The 17,896-nt window shown below is 36.7% G+C and overlaps 1 protein-coding gene across 3 annotated transcripts in view; it reads left to right on the top strand.

Annotated features, from left to right (window-relative positions):
- Positions 1–17,896, top strand: part of RXFP1 (relaxin family peptide receptor 1) — a 101,700-nt gene that overhangs the window by 55,797 nt on the left and 28,007 nt on the right. For all 3 annotated transcript variants that reach the window (XM_056119015.1, XM_056119014.1, XM_056119016.1), the window contains 3 exons: positions 6,668–6,766; positions 10,971–11,076; positions 15,958–16,029. In XM_056119015.1, the coding sequence (XP_055974990.1) occupies positions 6,668–6,766; positions 10,971–11,076; positions 15,958–16,029 (277 nt within the window). The remainder of the gene's footprint in view (positions 1–6,667; positions 6,767–10,970; positions 11,077–15,957; positions 16,030–17,896) is intronic.

The raw sequence follows: 17,896 nt of genomic DNA, 5'->3' as shown, positions 1-17,896 counted from the left end.
TGAATATAAATTTGAACTCGATGGAAAGATAAAGTCAAAATTGAATCAACTTCACAAGCATCCTGCTGGTGTCTAAGAATTGCTTTCTGCTGGGAGAAAGTCTCAGCACCCACACCCCTCGTTGGAAAGCGTTTCCATGACTTAATAGCGTATTTGCAGTCTTATTTTAACGTTTTAGAGTATGTCGCTTGTTGACAATTAGCAGCTGTGCTAAAGATACCTCTGATGAAGATTGTTACCTGTTTATGGGATCTGTATTTTCCCAAAGAGTCTTCGGACATACACTTTCTCTGGTAAACAAGATTTTTTCTTTAACTTTTGTGTATTTACAATTCTAGTAAAGGTAAAGGTAAAGGCCCTCCCGTTGATCGTCGATTTGCTCGAGCGGGCCCAGTAACGTCTCCATTGGAGACTTTTTTTTTTGTTGTTACTGTGTCTGGCATATCGAATACTCTCGGTAGCTTGCCGGGCTCTCCGAGAGGGGCGGAGGAATCGAACTCGGGTCGGCCATGTTGGCCGCTTGTAAGGCGAACGCCCTACCCGCTGTGCTATCGCTCCAGCCACAATTCTAGTAATAATGATTTTTCATGGATATAATTCCAACTCGAGTGGGCCCGGTAACATCTCCATTGGAGACTTTGTTGTTACTGTGTTTGGCATATCGAATATGTCACGGGGAGCTTGCCAGGCTCGGCCGTGCGGGCGAGATACTCTCGGTAGCTTGCCGGGCTCTCCGAGAGGGGCGGAGGAATCGAACTCGGCCATGTTGGCTGCGTGCAAGGCAAACGCCCTACCGCTCGCTGTGCTATCGCTCCAGCCCCACACCCATCACCAGTGAATGCTAATTTCCTCCCATAAGTCCCTATTTTTAAAATCTTAACTCTCCTATGGCCAGAAGGATAGTACAGCAGGTAGGGTATTTGCTTTGCACACAGCCAACTCAGATTTGATCCCCAGCATTTCATATGGTCCCCCAAGCCTGCCAGGAGTGATTCCTGAGTCCAGAGTCAGGAGTAAGCCCTGTACACATCCTGGCATGATCTCAAAACTAAAAAAAAAAAGTAAATCTAAACTCTCCTCCAGAGTAATGAGAAGGCTTCTAGCTGATCAGGGTTTCAGAGCAATGCAGCCCTTCCAAAACAGCTCAAAGACTCATTTGGGAGAATTTAGATCCTATAAATAGATTGTTATGTATTTCAGTACAGAGATCTGAAAATTATGCTTATAATAAATGTCCCAGGTCCCAGAGTTTTTGAAGCCTGAGACAGGGTTTTCTCTGAAGCATCATTGAGGACAGTGATCCATTCAATCATTCATTCACTCAATTAGCAAATATTTGTTGAGCTCACAAGTTTACTAGAATGAATTTTTCTTGATAAATGTAATTCTTATCCACATCATCATTACATCATTTTAGCTAAAAATTGCTTTTAGCCAATACATGTTTGTCTAATCAATACTGCTTGTATAGTGCTTCCAATATGTACTAGAAAACATATCCCCTAATACAATATTTCTCTAGTGAAGCATTTTGTTATTGTTTTTTGGGTCACAACCAGCGATGCACAGGGGTTACTTCTGACTCTGCACTCAGGAATTACTCCTGGTGGTCAGGGGACCATATGGGATGCTGGGAATCAAACCTGGGTCGGCCTCGTGCAAGGCAAACACCCAATCCGCTGTGCTATCGTTCCAGCCCCTTAGTGAGGCATTCTTTACATTACAATGTCTCAAGAAAAACCAGAGAATAAAATTTTAGGATGAATATTGTTAAGGTTTGGAAATCTTTTCTTCTAATTATCCCATAATAGTCTCTTAAAATGTGAAAAATACAACATTTAAAATATTTAACACATATAACAAAAGCTGTTTTCTTTAAAATGCTAACTTCCCAACTTTGCAACTCCGATGTCATATTCTCAGCCTTATAGTGGGAGAAAGTAATGGGTGGGAAGAAGAAAATGCTTTAGGAAAGAAGAAATAAAGATAGAAACAAAAAACAAAAACTAAGAACAAAATCCCTTAAAAACCTTAAAAGCTTGTTTGTTTGAAGAAGTTTCTTTTAAGTAATTTTTTTTGTCACTTTGTACCATATATATGAGAGTTCCAGTTCTAGTGGCAATAGGATTGTAACTATCTCTAAAACAGGATTCAGGGCAGGTGTTGGGGTGGAGATGGGGGTCGGGGCAGGGCAATATGGTACAGTGGGGAAGGGGCTGCCTTGCTCACAGCTGGCCCAAGTTTGATTCCCACCACCACTTATGGTCCCCCAAGCAATGGTCTCTGAGCACAAAACCAGGAGTAAACCCTGGGTTCGGCCCGCATACATCCCCCTGGCATCCTCTACCACCACCACCACCACCACCCGCCACCCCCAAATAAAAGGACTGGACAGTCACGCAAATGTTTCTATACTTGAGAGTCTGTTGTCTTCAACTCACTCTGGAAAGAGAAAACAGAAATCACACAGGATTTTATTTGGAGGTGTCGGGGATTAAGGTAAAAAAGAGCTTTCATACTGAGAAGAATTTTTACAGAATCACAAACATTCTTTTTTTTTTCTTTTTGGGTCACACCCCACGATGCACAAGGGTTGCTCCTGGCTCTTGCACTCAAGAATTACTCCTGGCGGTGCTCGGGGGACCAGATGGGATGCTGGGAATCGAAACCAGGTCGGCCAGAACAAGACCAAACACCCTACCCTCTATGCTATAGCTCTAGTCCCAATCACAATCATTCTTCACAGAAGAATTTTTATAAGACATTAAGGAAGCAACAACTAAAAATGTGTTGTTACTGTCCACAAGGAGTCACGTCCATAGCCAGAAGTCTAAGATCCAGAAATATCTATGACAGCAAGAAGAGCCAATCTCATGCGGAAGGGGTACAGGGAGTGGCCAGACATGAATGCCCTTCTGCATCTCTGACGGCCACACCATGGGGTGCTGGGGAGGCCAAGGCTGGCTTAACCGCAGGCTAAGCGCCAGGCCCTGGGGAACTGAACAGCACTAAGCAGAGCCCAGGGAGGCTGAAATAAGACACAGGAGTTTAATCCAAGTTCGGGTCCCTCAGCACTTCCTAGCTAAGTAATTTGGCACTTAGAGTGTCCAGAAATACACTAAAAAATGGCACCGGCTAAATGGAAAGGATATTGGAGGCTGGAGAGATAGAACAGTGGGTAGGGCGTTTGCCCTGCATGCAGCCGACCTGGGTTCAGTTCCCAGCATCCCATATGAGCACTGCCCCAGAACACTGCCAGGAGTAACTCCTGAGTGCAGAGCCAGGAGTAACCCCTGTGCATCGCCAGCTGTGACCCAAAAAGCAAAAAATAAATAAATAAATATTTAAATATTTTAAAATAAATAAATAAATAAATAAATGGAAAGGTATTAAGGTATTAAATCAAGGGTTAATAGAAATCCTTGCAAAAGCCAACAAACAGAAAACAAGAGGTAAATTCAACAGAAAAAAAAATGGAGTCAGATGAAAATGACAGTGATTGAATTTAAAATATTATGTGTGGAAAATTCAAGGAATAATTCTAGGGCAAATCGTTGGCAGAAGTCCCCCTTTTTTTTTCCACAAACTAGGACTGTAGTAGTTTGCGATCTGAAAAACAAATTTAAATTGCATGCGAAAGCCCTTAAAACGGAAGATAGCTGGAGGAAGAGGCAAACACACAAAATCCACCAGTCCCAAATTGCAGCTTCTCTCTGACTATATAAATCCAGTCTTTCACATTTCCGCCTTCTGTCTCTCTGCCTAAAAATGTTCTGATGTTAAGGACTGAGAGTTACCTTGAACTGATTCCTGCATACCTAGTGGCTAGTATTTACCCTTTCGTGGGTTTTGCCCTTATCCACCCCAGCTGGAGTTTCATGCTAATTCTATAATTGGTAACTTGAGGTCCATGAGATATCTTCCTCTGAATTGTTACACTGCTTTGTGTTTTTATTTTGTATTATTACTTTGTATATTATTACTGTGTTTGGCATATCAAATACGTCACGGGGAGCTTGCCTGGCTCTGCCGTGCGGGCGAGATACTCTCGGTAGCTTGCTGGGCTCTCTGAGAGGGCCGAAGGAATTGAACTAGGGTCAGCCAAGTTGGCTGCTTTTGTGTATTTTGTAATCATCCACTATTAAAAAAAAGCTTTGAGACCAGTGAGGAATACTAAATAAAGAACAATATTATAGATACAACATTTAAGTTATCTGTGTCCAATTTCTTTATTCTTGGTGGAAAAATAAAAATAATCTTACAGGTATATATAACATTAATGTTAAAATTCTTAAAGAATTAAAATATGAAAAAAATTGGTTAAGATTTAGGAAGATTTGGGGAGGATTTCTTTCCCCATTGCTACCTTCATGGAGGAGTTACTGAGCAATAAAAATAAAAACAAGTAATCTTCATAAAAGGGTGAATCATACAAATGATATCTAATTGTCAATGGGCATATTCTGATAAAATTAAGTCTTTCTATTCTGCCCAGTTTAACAAATTTTCAGACTCATTTACCATGCTAGAGAATTTGGGAGACATGGTAAGTTTAATGGGAAAGATAATAAAATTCCATTTTACACATATTGAGGTACTGTAGTCAACCAAGTGCATATTATAGAGTAGAAAAAAGTGTGAATTGGTTGCTGAGGGGGGGTTGACTCAAAAAGCTCTAGCATATACTTTACATCCCAGATGCCTGTGTTCAATCCCTGAGCCCTAAACCCCACTGCCTAAGACCCAAAAGCAAAGTACAAGTTCAAGATATAGTTTGCAAGTGCTCTCATTAAAGTTGAAACCATGACAGGCTAGGACCATACACACTGCAGTGGGTAGGGGTTTTTGCCTTGCACATGACAGGTTCTATCCCTGAGCCCAGCCAGGAGTGATCCCTGAGTGCAGAGCCTGGAGGAAGCCCTGCAAACCACTGGATGTGACAAAAAATAAAAATCAAAACCGTGGTATAGTAAAGGCAATTTCACCAAACTAATGTAACTGAACATAGTTGCTTATCTGAATAATATAAATGTGGTAGAAGTAATTTGTCAAATCAATGCTAGCATTACTACTGATAAAAAATAAGCAAACTTTTTCAAATTAATTTTCATATGTTTATATGTTTCTTTTTTGCTACACTCAACTGTCCTCAGATGTTCCTCCTGTCTTGGTGCTTGGGGGTCTTTACAGATGATGCTCAGGAGACGATGTGCTACCCAGGATCAAACATGGGTCAGCCTCAAGCAAAATAAACACCTTACCTCCTGAACTGTCACTGGGGGGCATGTTTGCATCCTTAAAGAGTCTAAGCAGCATTCTGGGAAAAAAACGTTTTTAAACCTCTGGAGTAGATCACTCTTCCAGAAGAAAGGTGCTTTGACCAACTCTTAGGATCTCTATGGAAACTGCTCCTGTATTCCTGGTCTCATTCATTCTGTGATTGCCAGGATTAATTTTCTCTATGTTTACAAATATGAAAAGTCATAAGCCATCTTGTAAAGAAAAATAATTTTTTCTTTTCACCACAACTGAGAATATTTACCATTTTTGTGCTCCTGTTTTTTAAATGAAGTAAGAATTTAATATCATAATCAACAAACATAGAGAAGCACACTTGAATTAACACTCTTTTCTTCAATGACGACCACGCCCTGAAGTGCAGACTTGAGAGTTCAGTATGAGGAGCCGTGGAGTGATGGGGATCAAACTCAGGAACTTGTACATGCAGGGCATGGGCTCTGTCGTTGGAACTATCTGGTCAGTCTAGGATAATAGATCTTAACGTCTATGATGAATTTACGAAGGTTTGGAAAGAAATGAAATCATGCTGGTCACGGTTTCATTTGTTTTGCAATTTAACCAGCATGACCATTTCTTCATCTCAATACATTTTCATCATCAGTTTTAATGATTGATAAAGGAATCATAATTAATATACTAAAACTGTTTTTCAGCACATCATTATGAAGTTTTAGTACTTCCAGTCAATCATTTCTTAAAGTGTGATCCAAATACTATTTGTCAAAGAATCAGCAATAGTGTTATTTTGGTAATGGAAATGAAGGGATCCATCCCGAACTTAAGAAATCAGAATGTCAAGGTATGAACCCAGACATATGCACTTGTTAAATAGTTCCTGCATACAGTTTTATTCTCCTAAGTTTAAAAATCACTCATTTGGGAGCTGGAGCCTTAATATAGCAGGTAGGGTGCTTGTCTTTCAAGCAACCCTTCTAAGTTTGACCGCTGGTACCCTATATATCTCCTGGGTCCTGAAAGAGTGAGTCTTGAGCATCTCCAGGTATGAGCACTGTAGCACTGTTCTCCCATTGTTCATCGATTTAAATGAGCGGGCACCAGTGACATCTCCATTGTGAGACTCCTTGTTACTGTTTTTGGCATATTGAAGCATCATGGGGAGCTTGCCAAGCTCTGCCATGCGGGCAGTATACTCTCAGTAGCTTGCCAGTCTCTCCAAGAGGGACAGAGGAATCTAATCCTGGTCGACTGCATTCAAGGCAAACACCCTACCCTCTGTACTATTGCTCCAGGTGTGACCAAGGTGGGGAAATGCATCACTTGTTTATTTTTGAAGAGTAACTATTTTCTCCAATACCTCACAATATTTATTTTCTTGAATTTTTCTACTCTCTAATTTTTATCTTAGGGGACAACAATGGATGGTCAGTGGAATTTGACCGATACTTTACCACTTACTACAAAATCACTTCTCAGTATCCCTTTGAGACACAAACATCTGAATGCTGTAAGTAATCACAGGAAATGAGCTGTGTTCTTTATAAGCTTATGACACCATGTTTTCAGTAACTATATCCAATATATTTTGAAAAGTTTAGGTATAGTTTTCTAGTTTCAAACTCGGTTAGACAGCCATAGTTTGAGAATTTTATTTAAAAATGACTCAAGTTCTTAAGCGCAAAAATAATAAATTATGTCAGGTATTGTTGTGAACAAAACTATTGACCTTCATTCAGGGCTACTATTTGCCATGCCTCCTTTTTATAGCCATGATAAGCTTTGATATAAAGGAAGCGGTGAAATAAAAGTTGTTTGAAGATTGTGTTTGCAAGTGAAAAATCTTCTGGGGTGTAAGCTATATTTCAGATTTTTGTTTTTCCACTTGTGGGAGATGGGGAGCTAGATTAGCCCCAGGTTCAATTATGAGGTGCTTTCTGTTCGTTCACTTAAACAGCATAGACTGGAGGAAGGGATGCTAAGTGATTTCCTTTCTGAGAAGAGTCAAAATCAGGTTAAAGTTCTCTGCTTTTGATCTACAAAAGTCTTATACTGAAAATTTACATAAACATGACATCTTCATCTTTTAAGCTGCTTTGATCTACAAAAGTCTTACCCTGAAAATTTGCAAAAAACACAAGTATAGTAACATTGGAAATTTACTCTATCCAATTTTTATCAGAAAGAGCTATGTAAATTGTATCCTTTAAAATAGTTGATTGGTATTATAATAAATATACTTTTGTCCCATGGAATGTTCAGTTTCAGCCTAGTTTTCCAAAATCTTGACTAAAATAAATCAGAAATTGGGGTTCGGTACTATAATCTTCCCTCCATATTCTACTGTAAATGGCAAAATACAGCTTTTCAAATACTTTATTTGACTTTACTATTCAAGAGAAACATAGGTTTTTTTTTAAAAAAAGTCAGTGTTCTACAATTTGAGGGGATACTCAGGGTACCCAATAATCTTTCTCCACCTTATACATCTCTTAAAATACAGAGAAAAAATTACTTGGTAATTAAAAACATAAAAATGCTAGGGAAAGAAAATAGTTAAACTACTAATATATTGCAAAATATGAGCTTCACCATAATATGTTAAATATATGCATTTTCAGTTTTGCTGTGTATTCTTTTCATTTATTAATTTTAAATTTTACCTTTTTATTCTTCACCTTGTTTGCAAAAATATTTTTTGGCATTTTACAATAAAAATCTGATTGTTAACAGACTTAAACCATCAACATGACAAAAAAAAACCTCAATAGTGAATTGAAAAGGGAATGGGGAAGAAAAATAATATAATGAAATCTTCACTAATAAAGTTCACACATCCAAAACTTAGTTCTGAATTTCTGGTCACCCAGTCAAGAAGGGAAAATAATGACTATGTAACCATGGAAATCAAAAACAAACAAATGGGGGAGGGTTATTACTTTAAGTCACTAAGAGAAATAAATTTTTGCCTGATCTGAAGTCCAGGAGAACTTTGTCACAAATCTAATTACATGAAGGAATGGAGTTACACAATGAGTGATGTATAAAAAATGCAGAGATAATTTTCACCATTATTTATTAAATAACAAACATATCATTTTTAAAGAGTTATGCTTTAAACCTAATTGAAGGAGTGGTGGTAATAATTAAATATGTTTCCCAAACTTAAAAGCTGCATACAATGGAATGAAACTAAAAAATAAAATGTGAGGTTTCTGCTGCTTTGCTTATTTGAATTAGGTTATTGTTTAAGGATGTATTGAAAATTAAACTGAAATGACTTATAATAATTTTTGGCTGGGTGAAAGAATATAATATACTTACTTTTACAAGTTACATTTCAAGACAATATGATGGAAGATGCTATATTTAACATGAATCAATATATTCACAAGTTTAATTTTATTAACATGAATCAATATATTCACAAGTTTAATTTTAGAGATTGAAGAAGTATAAAGGTTTGGAAAGAGTTGTTGATTATAATTGCACCACTTGGAACCTACCAGTGTTTACTGCTGGTACTTTTTTTAAAATTATAAACAACTCTAAGGAAATAGTTCAGGTGGTTGAGCACAATGCCAGCATGTGAGGGTGGAATCCTGAGTTTGGTCCCCAGAACCACACACCCCAACCAATCAGCATCACACAACCAGGCCATGCATTTCAGGGAGTGACCCTGGATCCCTCAGCTCCCCTGAGTGTGCTCACTATAAAAAGTGGAGAAAAAATACAAATATTTTGTTTAGCAGAATAATTTCTATTACTATGGTGAGCTTTTGTCACAACAATAAAATTTCTGTTTATAGGTTCATAACCTGGCCAGGAAATTTTGCTTCAGGCAAATACAGGGTCTGATTATCATCAAAATATCATCCTTTGTGATTGAAAAAAAGTGTCTGGAAATTTTTTTAAATATCCTGGGAATAATAATACAAACATTTTTATGATCTTTTAATTAGCATTTTGACATAATCAGGCATCTGTGTTATGTTATGTAAGTGTACTGCAATGTATATTTAAGTGATATAGCTTTTCAAAATTCTTTAATTTTGGAAAACTTAAGAGATTTAAGCATTAAGGAATTTTTCTTTTTTTTAAGTTCCCCTCTAAAAGAAAGCCATATAAGTAATTATATGAATTATCTTATTTAAGTAATTATATGAATTATCTTATTTAAGCTCTATCAATAGACAAAAACACACTAGAATCAATACTAATTTCACTGTCTTCCATGTTACCTTCTTTATTCTCTCTTTCTCTATCTCTTTCAGGACCTTTATCACCTAACTAACCTTTGCCCCCACCCCCATGCCCACATATAAGCACTCACTCATCTTAAACTGGACTTTAAGAGATGGAATTAGTTTTCAGAGAACCATAAACACCATGATTGCTTACACCTATAAAACTGTTTAAAAATTTTTGGCAGAAACTGTTACAGAACCCAAATTACAACCTTGATGTCTAGATGTCTCCTGTTCTTATAAAGGAGAATGCAGTGGTTTGAGAGAAGGAATATCCATCACTCATTATCTGAGCAACATGGTACTAATATTTCAGAGCCAAGTGCGCTCAAGAGTATTAATCCATCAGTTTTGACACAGGAATCTTCTATTTCCTGTAAAACACAAATCACTATCTAGAAGCCTTACTATAAAGATTTTTTAAGAAGTTTGCAAGCAAAATCTTCTCATAAAAAAAAATTTTGGGTCCTAAGCTCTTTTAAAATCTTTTCAGTTAGCTATTATCATTTTAAACATCGATAATTCTATATAAAACATGGTATGTCTGGATTCTTCAAGGAAGTTGGTTGACTTGGCTTCTCAGATTCCTATTTTAATATTGTGACACAATGGAGAAACAATCTGGACAATGGTCTACACCTTGTTTGCCTGTTTCCTGTAGAGGTTTGTGTTTGTCAGCTCACCCATGCATGTTAAGTTTCTAAAGGCTGAAAAGCCCTCTTCATCATTCCCAGTAGTTGTCCTTTCCTATCAAAGCAGAAAGCAAACTCGCTACTAAAGAATATTTTTGTTTTCTTCTTTAGCTATATAAACACATCATTTATCTAGAACAGGTATTTAATTGGAATTAGAAACACCCAGTCACATCTTTAACGCCATCACTACAATCACAAGAGGACCAAATCTGTACATCCCATTCTCTTACTCTGTACCTTTCAGTGAGCTTGAATAACCACACAGTTTTGAGTTTTCCAAGGAAAATAAAAGTCTGTCACCATTAAAGTATAGTGCTTGGATCTCCTCTTCCTCAGCAGATAACCTGACATAGTTCTCCACAAAGGTTTGGTTATGCCATTTAACACCCGATTCCTAAGAAGAGCCTTCATTATAGACATTAGAGTTTCTCTCACTAGCTTGTCACCCTTGGATATAGTTGCTCTTTGAGGGTGAGTAAAAGCAGAATACTTCATTTTGGAACAAATGGAGAACAGTCTGCTATTTTAAAAAAATGCATGGGCTGGTAAGTGTGTTTATTTCCTTATCTTAATGTTGTAGCATCATTTTAACAGAAAATGAAAAGCTAACTTTGAAACCTTAAGTTAAAGCTTTGCCCAAATTGTTTAGGTAAGACATGACTTGCCTTTGTACTTAATAATTTTCTCATAGATTTTCATTTCTTTCTTTTCATCACCCCCCTCTTCCTCACCCCTCACTGTCCCCATTCCTTACTGCTCCCTCTTTATTCAGTGCTCGGGTCTGTGCCAGTGCAATGTCTTTGCCAAGGTTTAGAAATTGCCTGTGATAAGACCAAGTTACGAGCTATTCCATCAGTTTCTTCAAATGTGACTATAATGTAAGTAAGAAAAGAATGGCTTCATTTTGACAGCCAGAACGGCATCTACAAATATCATGTCATTAATAAGTTTTTGTCATTATTAGTACTGTATTTTATTCAAAATTATTGTTACATTGTTCCTTGGTCAATTAGAATAATTGATGATATTTATTTTGTATTTATTAAAGTCTAAACCCTACTGTAGGAATTTAAAGAAATTCTTTAAATTTCCTTTTTAGCAGTTCTTTGAAGAACCAGTATCAACCCATTTTGTCTAAATAAATGGTGCCACCAGTTATAATTATATGTGCTAGTTAGGAAAGAAAGCATAACCAATTGAACTGCTATGTAGATCAGGATTTCTTAAATTCTCTCATTTATGTTTCTTTTTGACCTAAAAATTTTTATAAGAAACTTGGTATACAAATCAGAAATATATAGACACTAAATCATGAATTTATTTTATAGCAAACATTTTGTAAATCCCCAAACATTAAATTAATTATCCACAGTTTAAGAAATTAGTTTATAGAGCTTTATTGTTTCATAAAAATTTTACTTGATACTTATTTCAAAAATTCTTTGAAACTTTATTGGACATAAATTTAATCCACTAATGTGTATAAAGAAATACAGATAAAATATTTCCAGAACTTCACATATTAAACTTCCCACATTTGACATTTGACTCAGAGATATTGATGCTGGTTTTTTCCTTAATAACACTTGCGTAGAAAAAAATTATGCTCATTATAGAAGTTTGTTGATACAGCACTAATTTGAATCTTTCAGAAAAATCAGCAATATATACATCAACAATACATATTTGACTAAAACTTTTAAAAGAAGTAGAGCATAGATATTTTCAAACATTATTATTATTTCTCTTATTTTTTATCAAGATTTTTGGGAAACTTTGTGGTTCTCACTTTGAGATTATAAGGACAAAAATAAAACAAAAATCTTTTAAATTTACCAAGGTTTACAAATCTCGATTTTTTTAAAACAATATCACTTAACACTGCAACTCGTATGCATCACATCTATGAATTATGGGAAAGAATCAAAACTAGAATTTCTGTATATAAAGTTACCATCAAATTAGCAGAATCTGGGAAATTTACCCAATTGATAGTAATCTGAGGAATTTACCCAAATAGATAATAAATTGAGAATATAAAACAGGTAAGCCACAAAAACTTCTTTTTCCAAAGAAGTGGCATTCTCACCTGAACTAAAGATACCATTCTAACCTAGCCTCAAATCATCATAGTTGCTTTAAATTACAATTAGTTCTACTAGAAAATAATAATCCCCCAAAAAAAATTCTAAGGTTTTGTGGAGAATTTTCCAGGAGTTAAATATATGCTACGTATAAAATTTTAAATGGATGCTTTCATCTTATTTTCAAAGGGAAAAATTCCTTGTATCAAGCTTTATTAGAAAATTCAAATCAAAGAATACCTTGATACTACCATTGTTATTTTACATTTTCCCAAAATTAATTTCGAATCCATTCTAAACAATGCAACTAACCTTCACTGTTTTTTATCTATTTTTAAAAAGAGAAGAAATGGTGATAGCTAGAAGAATAAATGTGAATAAGGCAATGTCTAGAGAATCCCTCACTCATTTGAGGTAATCCAATTTCATTTTAAAAATAAAACTGCTTTAAAAAAGAGAGAGAGAGAGAGAGAGAGAGAAATCTCAATAGAAGCCTACATAAGGACAGAGGTATTTCTAATGGAGAGTCATGAAAGCATGTGTGCAAACCAATGGGCTTTGAGTTATAAACCTTTTGTATAAAGAAAACTATCTGGGATGAAACGCTCATAAATAATTGACTTTAGGAAGTAAGAAAGAAAGAGAAGTACAAGAGGATTCCAAAGTTTTCATGATAAATTAAGTTGATATAAGAATGGGAAGACAGTGATGGAAAGAAAGTGGCAAAGAGTTAGACACCAATTTTCAAATGTTTTCAGTTTAAGGTTAACAAACCAGCTACCTCAGTAGCGATTTCCAGTAGGCATTTAGCAGATAATGGAATGACTCAGGAGTTTGTTTATAACACTTAAGTTTCATTTTCTTGATAAAAAACTTTCTTGTGCTTTGACAGAGCAGTTTGATTCAGATTGTCCGTTTCTACTTTCCTCTGCAGAACACAATCACCGCCCCCCACCGCCTCCTCCCCTCTCCTCTACCTTTCAGGGTTTTGTCTTGATCCATTAAATGATGTGAATTCCTCCGCCTCCTTTTTTGTTTGATACCCTAGGCTTATTTCTATGAATTAGGCTAAACAGTTTCCCTTCCCCATCCTGAAATTGTTGTAATAGAACTGAAGGTTGCAGAGTTGAGGCAAGGAGTTAGCCTTAAATGATATAAAATCTATTGTTATTCAAGGACATGCCATGAGTACCTTCTTTTCTTTGCTCTGTTTGTATTTTTTTTTTTTTTTTGCTTTTTTTTTCCCTTTTGTTCACAGCCAGCGATGCACAGGGATTACTCCTAGCTCTGCTCTCAGGAATTACTCCTGGCGGTGCTCTCCCCAGAATAATTTATATGGGATGCTGGGAATCCAATCCAGTGGACCCCATGCAAGGCAAACGCCCTACTTGCCGTGCTATAGCTCCAGCCCCGGGTACCTTATTTTCATACATAGAAAGATCTGTTTGTACTGAACCTTAAGGAAGCAATATTGCTTTTCTCTAGGGTATATGTGAAAGGCATTCAATATGTTTGGTGAATGAATGAATCAACAAGTACACTTTTAAGAACCCACCAAATTGGGGCAGAATTGATAGTACCACGTGTAGGGCCTTGCACAGACCAATCCAGGTTCAATACCCGACACCCCATTCAGTCCCCTGAAACCCGCCAAGAGTGCTCCCTCAGCACAGAACCAGAAGTAAACCCTGAACACCCCTGAATTATGGCCCCCAAACAAAACCAATAACACCAATTATATTAATATCTTTAAATAAAATCAGGTACATAGTAATTTATCCATAACACAATACGAATTAATAGAATCTAAAACAAGTGAGAGTCATTTGTAGAAAAGGAATTCCCAGTATAAGGATTTTCAAGATAATTCTCAATATAAGCCAATATTTATGAAGGAAATTGTATTTGATAATAACGCAGTAGGCAAGAGAGATTTGTTAAGTAGAGTACAATGTTTCTGAATCTTTTTTCCTTTAGTTGCTACCCCTTCCAGACCCTTTTTGGGCATTTTTCCAATGTCTTCCCTCTTAAAATTTTAATACTAAAGATTTACTAGATAACTGCTTGTGAATACCTGTTCTTTATCCATTAAGGAATTACCATTTTTTTCCTACTTAAGAACCAATTTTGGGGCTGGAGCAATAGCACAGCAGGTTGGGCATTTGCCTTGCACACGGCCGACTCAGGTTCAATTCCCAACATTCCATATGGTCCCCCGAGCACCACCAGGAGTAATTCCTGAGTGCAAAAGCCAGGAGTAACCCCTGTTCACCACCTGGTGTGACCCAAAAAGAAAAAAAAAGAACCAATTTTTTTCCCATTAGACCAATAAGACCCCTGCTAAAAGTGTATAGTCTTCTTCTACAATAATATTTCTCAAATTATATTCTAAAAATTATTCTGGGAACTCAGAAAATATTTTTCTGTAAGATTTCATGACCAGCGTTAAGCAAGACTGGTTCAAAACCAACATGACAGCAAATGCTGTTATTGCCTTTAGTGTAACACAGGGGTAATCTGAGTCCTTTCTGCCAACCTAGTATTTCCGTATCAGAGAAAGTCAACCTCTAGACAATATAGCCTATTGCTCATATATCAATGAGCATATGCAATCATATTACATAATTCTTTGATAATAAAAGTATAAAGTTTTGGAGAACCTCTACCAATTCCTTTCTTCCAGTTTGTATATGAGTCATGCAAGGGACCTCAGCTATGATCACTCTAAACTTACTGTTTTTGTTTTGTTTTCTTGGTTCATTTTGTCTTCATACATTACATTTTTAATAATAGTAAAGGATTTATTAAAAGTACATTTTAAATGCATAATTATGGATAATTTTTAGAAATTGTAATGAAATCACTTTTTGAATGAAACAGTTCACTTATACATACCACTGAACCGCTTCCCTTAGAAATAATTTTAAAGGCAATCTAAGAAGGTGGATTGTGAGCAGTGAAACATTGAGAAAAAGAAATGACTTAGGTTCTTGAATGTGCTTTAAAATGAAACCACTTTTTCATCATCGTTCAAAATATAGGATGCCTTCTTATAAGAATAAGAATTTTAAGGAGAGTATAAATGAATATGATTTTAAGGAGAATATAAATGAAAATGATTTCCCCAGTTTTATTCACTTTAAAACTTGGGAGGGGGAGGCAGGAAAACAGCTTGAAGTATTGGAGCTTATGTCTGCCATGCATAAGGCCCCAGGTTCAATCCCCAGCACCTCTCAGCCTCTCGAGTACTACTAAGGCCCTGGTGGGTCCAAGCACTGCTGAAGAGACAAAAATGATTAGTCAAAATTACAACATGGTAAACCTAAGTTTCAGAATTATTTTAAAGGGCCTTGAGCAATAGCACAGCAGGTGGGGCATTTGCCTTGCATGCCGCTGACCCAGATTTGATTCCCAGCATCCCATACGGACCTCCAGGACCTCCAGGAGTGATTCCTAAGAGCAGAGCTAGGAGTAACCCCTGAGCATCGCCTGAGCATTTTGGTGGGACCTAAAAAAAGAAAACAAAATCAACAGTCAAACTTCATTTAGATGCTACTATAAATACAGTAGGAGCTAGTGCTAAAGTAAATAATGTTTATAATTATCGATATTGTTGTGATTTGAAAGTAAAAAATAAAAAAGCTTAGAAAGAACTCAATTTTGCATTTGTTTTAGGTCACTTCAGTGGAACTTAATAAGAAAACTTCCTCCTGATGGCTTCAGGAAATACCACGAACTTCAGAAGCTGTGAGAAATAGTTTATTTTTATGTATCAAAATTAGCTAACTTTGTGTGTGTGCCTATTTCTTCCACTATGTCATTTGCAGAGAATAACCCCTCACCAGTGCTGGAATGTGAATATTTTCTGATCTATAGCACCACCTTATGTCCACATTTTTAAAAGGAGCTGGAACTTCCAATAAAAAGAAAACTGATTCAGTGATTCAATTAGTTGAAATAACATAGTAGTTTAGCATTCTGGCACCATAAACACTGAAGTAACTATTGAACTACCAATTTGTTTCAAGTAATAAGAGATCAAATGAGTCTAGTCTAGGATGAGGGATATAGCTCAGTGGCTTAGTGTATGCTTTGCACATATGATGTTTAATCTCTGGCACCAAAAAAGAAAAGAGATTTGAAAGAAAGAAAGAAAGAAAGAAAGAAAGAAAGAAAGAAAGAAAGAAAGAAAGAAAGAAAGAAAGGAAGGAAGGAAGGAAGGAAGGAAGGAAGGAAGGAAGGAAGGAAGGAAGGAAGGAAGGAAGGAAGGAAAGAAAAGGGAGCTAAAAATAATATCTAGCTGTTGGTGATACTTTTTGTTTTGATTTGTGGGTGGGGCACACCAGACAGTGCTCAGGGACTATTCCTGACAGTGTGCTGAGGGATCACAGCAAGGTATTCTGGGAGATCATGCATTACTGTAGATCAAGCCTGGCCCCTGGTGTGCAACGCATACACTCAGCTTTTTGAGCTGTCTCTCTTGCTGTTTTTGTTTGTTTGTTTGTTTTTTGTGGGTTTTTTGGTTTCTTTTTCTCTTTTTGGGTCACACCCAGTGATGCACAGGAGTTACTTCTGGTTCAGGCACTCAGGAATTACTCCTGGCCGTGCTTGGGGGACCATATGGGATGCTGGGAATTGAACCCGGGTCGGGCTGCATGCAAGGCAAACACCCTACCTGCTGTGCTATCACTCCAGCCCCTCTTACTGGTTTTTAAAAGTGTGACCTGACTCACTCTCCAGGTAACAAAGTTTATTTCTTGTTCATTGCCACAAGTAGAGATAAATAAACAAATGCATATTGAAGTTCTGCTGCATCAGTGAGAAGGTTGCATTACCTACTGTAAAACTGAATCCACATTTTTCCATTAAAAAATTAATGCATAATAAATTTAACAATAACTTATTAGTACCTATTTCTTGCATTTTAAAGAAATAGATCTTTTTGTAAAAAAAATTCTAATTAGTTGAGCATGCTGGCTTCTCCATTAGTAGTCTTAAGTCTTAATTTTTTTATTATATTTTAACTGAACACTATGAAGGGTAACAGTGACCTGCATATAACAAGAAAGCAATCTTGAAACTTCTTTGTCATCCCCACAACAGAGGCCTGATACACACAAAAGAGCAAAGTTTGCAATGTCTACATATTATGGCACTGCTTGTGGTCTGGTATGTTTTCTCTATTTCCAATGAACCCAAAATCAAACTTCCTCTATGTCTTCAGTTAGGCATTTCACTCACAGAAAATTCATATATTAAATTGTCACGGTCACAGTCATGGTCCTCCCGTTGTTCATCGATTTGCTCGAGCGGGCCCAGTAACGTCTCTATCATGAGACTTGTTGTTACTGTGTTTGGCATATCGAATACGTCGCGGGTAGCTTGCCAGGCTCTCGCCGTGCGGGCGAGATACTCTCGGTAGTTTGCCAGGCTCTTCGAGAGGGGCAGAGGAATCGAACTCGGGTCAGCCATGTTGGCTGCTTGTAAGGCAGATGCCTTACCACTGTGCTATTAGCTATTATATATTCACCTTTATTCCCAGAATTTTAAATGAAAACTAGCAAAATAATAAAAGGATTTAATCGTTTAAAAAATACATGGGGCTGGAGCAATA

The sequence above is a fragment of the Sorex fumeus genome, unplaced genomic scaffold (genome assembly GCF_029834395.1).
Source record: "Sorex fumeus unplaced genomic scaffold, SorFum_2.1 ptg000039l, whole genome shotgun sequence".
NCBI classification, from domain to species: domain Eukaryota; kingdom Metazoa; phylum Chordata; class Mammalia; order Eulipotyphla; family Soricidae; genus Sorex; species Sorex fumeus.
This window is presented reverse-complemented; position numbering and strand designations above follow the sequence as displayed.